Source organism: Panthera onca, chromosome D1, assembly GCF_046562875.1.
Source record: "Panthera onca isolate mPanOnc1 chromosome D1, mPanOnc1 haplotype 2, whole genome shotgun sequence".
Classification (NCBI taxonomy): Eukaryota; Metazoa; Chordata; class Mammalia; order Carnivora; family Felidae; genus Panthera; species Panthera onca.
This window is the reverse complement of record NC_138348.1, coordinates 51,365,222-51,370,825: the sequence shown is the minus strand read 5'-3', so window position 1 is coordinate 51,370,825 and position 5,604 is coordinate 51,365,222. Positions and strand designations below refer to the sequence as shown.

The window sequence follows — 5,604 nt, the reverse complement described above, 5'->3', positions numbered from 1 at the left end:
ACTGGTATGTTTATTCCAAGCATTCCCAATGAGATTTATTTCAACTTGATTAATATTTATCAAGTGCCATATCAGTCAGAATTCCAGCAAGAAACAGAAAGAGATATCTGCTGAAATTTTTGAGTAGAATTAAATGCCATGACTATTCACTGAGGTTGGGCAAGGTGATGACAACCAACAAAGAATGTTGAGTCACGTAAGGATTAGCAGTGCAGAAACCCAGTGGTGGCTGCAGCCTTGAAGAGGTGCCCTTGTTGCAGGACCTGTAGTTATTACCAGTCACCCACCCAGGGAATCATCTCTTGCCTGGCATCCTTCAGTTTCCTACTGGTGTCTCATATTGGCCCAACCAAATTGGAAATCGGAGGCCAACAGAGCCAGAATTGTACAGTTCATGGAATCAATTCCTCCCACCCCCTGAGAGTTGGGGGGTACACAGAGGGTTAAAGGGGTGCAAAGACTAGATGACTTGGGAGAGAGGATAGAGAATAACCAGCACAGTTGCCTACAGTGTCAGGGACTGTGGCTGGCATTGTAGACTCAAGGATGAAAAAGGTTGGTTTCTGCCCTAGAGGAATTCACAATCTAGTGAGGAATCAAATGCAAACAGACATTTATCAATAAGAATGAACAGGTGCTGCAGTTGAGGACTTGTCCCTGCTTCACTCTCTCAGTGACTACCATTGACCTGATGGAAGTGATTCGCGCTGAAGATCTAGTACTTGCAGAAACTGAAAATGCCTGTATAGAACTTATTATATGCCTATATCTAGATAGTAAGAAAATCCAACAATTGGTAAGATTTGGGTAGGTAAACATGAACCTATTTCCTCATGTGGCCTTTTTCTTCCTCATGTCACTTGGTGCTAATCATCTTTCAGGTCTTTGAGTGTGCTGTTACTTCTCTTGTCCCTTGGCCTTTCCTATCTCTGCAACACTTGACCTTCACTACTGCCCACCATTTTTCATTTGTCTAATTCCTTCAAGTGTTAGCCTAAATGTTACTTCTGTTGAAAAATTTTCTCTGTACTTGCATCACCACACTTATAACACTGAAGATAATCATGCCTTTATCTTACCCACTTGTCTCTGAGCTGTTTGAAAGAAGAATCTATGTCTATTTTTGTTGTTGTTGTTGTTGCTGTTGACCAGTATATCCTCATAGGTCGTCATAGTCCAAACAATAGGGGCACAAAAAATAATGAATGAATGAAGTTAAGCAATATAAGACTTATTATATTGTAAGTATTGAGTACTTTAAGGTGACTAATGTGATCAAAATGGATGTTTCATCTTGAGGATCAGTAAAAAACAAAATTGAGTTGGTGTAGGTGGGGAAAAGATCAGATATTATTGAGGTTCATGAGTGCTAGAATGATTCTAAAATAACAATAATAAATAGAAAGAGTAGGTCCTATTTAATTCATATTGAGAATTCTTAAGTAGTAAAGTAACATTATAAGAGCAATATACATATAAGAAAAACTAACATTCAACAATCAGAAGACCAATTTTGATCCCTACTTAAAATAGGTTAAGATACAGAGAGGCAAGGTAGACCTTTCTGATTTTTTTTTCATATTTTAGTTTCAGTTTTTTCTCAATTTCAGTCTCAATTCTGTTGAAGTCTCCCTGGTACATTTCTTTTTCTAATCAACAGATCCCTCAATGGTATCTAACAATCTCATGTGTCTTAGAAAAATTTGTATGCACTTTTAAGCTTATTTATGTGTAGGTCATATTTTATATTGATGTATTGAGGCTTTCAGCACTAACATACATTGATGTAATGATATTCCATTTGTTTGCTGATAATAGTCATATTACAGTATGGAAGGCCACAAGAATTCAAGAGCCAGAAGACAGTTTCTCAAGAGACACATATCAACTGCAAAAGTTGTAGTAATACAAATCATGTCATCTGTCATAAAACTATTGATCCCATCCCTATAATGAGAAATGAGCTGTTACAGTCCTAGAAGGAGGCTAAAATTGGAAAAAAATTGTGAAATGATAAAAATATTATTAATGTGCAATAACAAATAGCATGATCACCACCAATACCACCACCACCACTACCACACTATTATCACTTATCATCACATCTACCCATATCTTACTGATTGGAATTGTATTGCTTGTTCCTTCCAGGCATCAGTGTGTGTTAACTAATGTGCCCCTAGAGCTACTATCACAGACTCTTAGATATAGAGAGAATCTAATATAGTAGATTGTGGAACTAGACTCCATTATCAAATAATGGTTTCTATATTTATTAAATATGCAAGATTGGGGGCACGTGTCAGTTGAGTGTCTGTCATTGTCAGTCATTGGTGGCTCAGTCAGTTGAGTGTCTGACTCTTAATCTCAGTTCAGGTCATGATCTCATACTTTGAGAGATCAAGCCCTGCATCGGGCTCTGTGTTGACAGTGCAGAACCTGCTTGGGATTCTCTCTCTCTCTCTCTCTCTCTCTCAGCCTGTCCCCTGCTCATTTTCCCTCTCTCTCTCTCTCCCTCTCAAAATAAATAGACTTAAAAAAAAAGTATGCAATGTTGAACAACTTATTTAACCTCTCCGTGTGTGTTTCAGTGTCCTGATCCATAAGATCAGGCAAGTAATCATACTTAACTCATAGAGCTCTTTTAGGAATAAAATGGTTTATTATATGTAAAGTGATAATAACACCAACTTATATGTCAAATAGTTATTACTCTGTCATTTCAAAGTAATTATAAAATATGTATACAGTATGTATTAAAATGAATTCAAGATTAAAGCAATATATAATGTGTCCTGTTCCTAGTTTTAATTTTTTTCCTCTCATCCCATGCTGTGATTTCTTTCAGAATGTAGATCTATAGAATAACACTAATGAGCAGAATCATGAAAAGTGTCATAGGAATGATATCCTTGCTGAAACACTGTCTCCTCCTCAAGGCAGCAGGGCTTAGCTAAGCAGGAGGCACTGCCCAGCCCCCATGGTCTTTTTGACAGCATTTTTTACTTCCTGGTTTCTAAGGCAGTAGATGAAGGGATTTAGCATGGGTGTGAGGACTGCGTACACAGCTGAGATTAGTTTGTTGGAATTAAATGATGCAATAGCTCTGGGCCGAACATACATAAAAATCATGGCTGTATAATAAATTATGACCACAGTGAGGTGGGATGCACAGGTGGAGAAGGCTTTCTTCCTTCCCTGGGTGGAGGGTATCCGCAGAATGGTGGAGACAATGTATACATAGGAAAGGACAGTGGTGATGAGTGGGAAGACAAGAATGACAATAGCCAAAGCAAAGTCCACTAGCTCAGCTGTGGACATGTCTTTGCAAGCCAGCTTAAGGATTGGTGAGATATCACAGAAAAAGTGGTTCATGACATTAGAACCACAAAAGGCAACATGTGAAATGAAATAAACTTTGATGACAGAGACCATGAAACCACTTACATAGGAGAACGCCACCAGCTGTACACAATAACCAGTGGTCATAATGACTGGGTATTGGAGAGGGTGGCAAATGGCCACATAGCGGTCATAGGCCATGGTTGCCAGAAGCACACACTCTGTGCAGGCGAGCGAGATAAAGAAGTAGAGCTGGGTCATGCAACCTGTGAAGGAGATGCGCCGTTTCTGCAAAAGGAATCCATCCAGCATCTTGGGGACTGTGACAGAGACATACCAGACCTCCAGAAAGGACAAGCTACTCAGGAAATAGTACATGGGCTTATGGAGGGAGCCAGTGATCCAAACAGTGAGCATGATGATAAGATTCTCTATTATCACCAGCAAGTAGACCACAAGGAAGAGGAAGAAGAGCAGGACTTGTAGCCATGGGGCAGTGGGGAAGCCCACCAAGATGAATTCACTGACCAGAGTGATGTTTTTCCCCAGCATGACTAAAAGCACTGAGGAGTATTGGAGTCTTGTAACAATACTACAAATAATGGAGATGCTTATGCTATCAGACAAGAGACCAACATGTTAGTAAATCAGACTTTCCTCCAAATGACTCATAAAATAACTTCTTTTAAAACAAAGTCACTTTTAAATGTGCAAGCACACATTTCCATTAAGGCTTTTTGTTGTTTTTTTATGAAAGTCTCCCAGAATCAAAATGCACTCCCATCCCTCTCACCTGATTAAATATTTGAATGTCACTATTCATGTCATTCCCAGGTCCTTTGTCAATGAATATAGATGGTCTCTCCTTTGTTCATTCCAGATCTCTGTTTAATTAGGAAGTCATTTCACAAAGATTTCTTTCCTGCCTAAAGGAAATGTGAAGTATAAGATCATGTCAGAAAAAGTTTCAAAGTTTAGTATTTGGGTGAGCCATTGGTCTTTGATCAGCACACTTTCTTCAGAATTTATTTGTGGAAATAGAAAATAGTTCTTGGAAAGTTCTTTAATGACTCTCCAGTTGCTTTCAGATAAAAATGGAAATGTTTTCAATGTCATATATAGGAGACACTTCATATATTGATCCCTATATATTTCTCTAGCCTCATCTCTTGTGACCCTGTAAATCGTTTCCATGATCCAGACATATTCAAGTAGTTTTTGCTCCCGAAACACATTACAATCAGTCTCATACTTTGCTTACACTTTTCCCTCTTACTATTGTGCCCATCCCCTAATCTTTATCAGCTGATTCAAGATTTAAGATTCCATTTAGGAGACATCTCACCAAAACTCACTCAAGTGCCTCAAAAGCATTTGCCCCCAGTGCACAACCCCCTCACACATTGAGTTTTCTCTTCATTACACTGCAGTTTTCCAAAATCCAGGGAGATATTGGTAAAAGGGGGTAAATTTCCACTTATGAGATGAGTAAGTTCTGGGGATCTGATGTACAGCAAGGTAACTATAGTTAACAATACAGTTTCATATACTTAAAAGTTACTGAGAGTAAATCTTAAGTGTTTCATATCATTGAAAGTTACTGAGAGTAAATACCACAAAAATGTGTAATTATGTGATGCGATGAAGATTTTGCCTAACCTTATTGTGATAATCATTTTACAACATATATGAGTATCAAATCCTCACATTCTACACCCTAAACTTACATGGTATATGTCCATTACATCTCAATAAAATTTGGGAAAAAAGACTCTGGCCTTCATGACTGTGAGCCCAATGCCTAGGACAGTGACTGGAAAACACATGAATATTAAATGAATATAGATTAAGAAGTGAATTAATGAATCCCTTGGAGCTTTGGGATCCACAGGAAGTAGATCAGGGGCAGAGGAATGTGAATTCAGGGTATGTTGCTGGCAGAAGGCATCTATCTATCTATCAGGATACACATCTTTTGGACATACCCTCGGCTTATATACCCAGGGTACTGTCACAGCAAACATACCCATTCGGTCTGAAAACCAGGGATATGACCCTGGTCTCAGGTAACTTGGTAGATTGGGTCTGTAAATATCAGCCATTGTTTCAGGTTCTCCTAGAGGAGTAAGGAGAAGGGAGGCAAGAGGGCATGTGAATAAAATGTAAGGACAGGCAGATCTTACAAAGCTGGAAGGAAGAATATTGTCAGGTAGCCCAACTATTTTAATCTGTGGTCACAGGATATCTTTTGAAAACACATAA

General features: G+C 38.6%; 1 protein-coding gene across 1 annotated transcript; it reads right to left on the bottom strand.

The window, feature by feature from the left end:
- Positions 1–2,949: 2,949 nt before the first annotated feature.
- On the bottom strand, positions 2,950–3,894 carry LOC132662443 (olfactory receptor 6B9-like). Its single transcript, XM_060607913.2, has one exon. The coding sequence runs from the start codon at positions 3,892–3,894 to the stop codon at positions 2,950–2,952; it is 945 nt and encodes a 314-aa protein (XP_060463896.2).
- Positions 3,895–5,604: the final 1,710 nt, after the last annotated feature.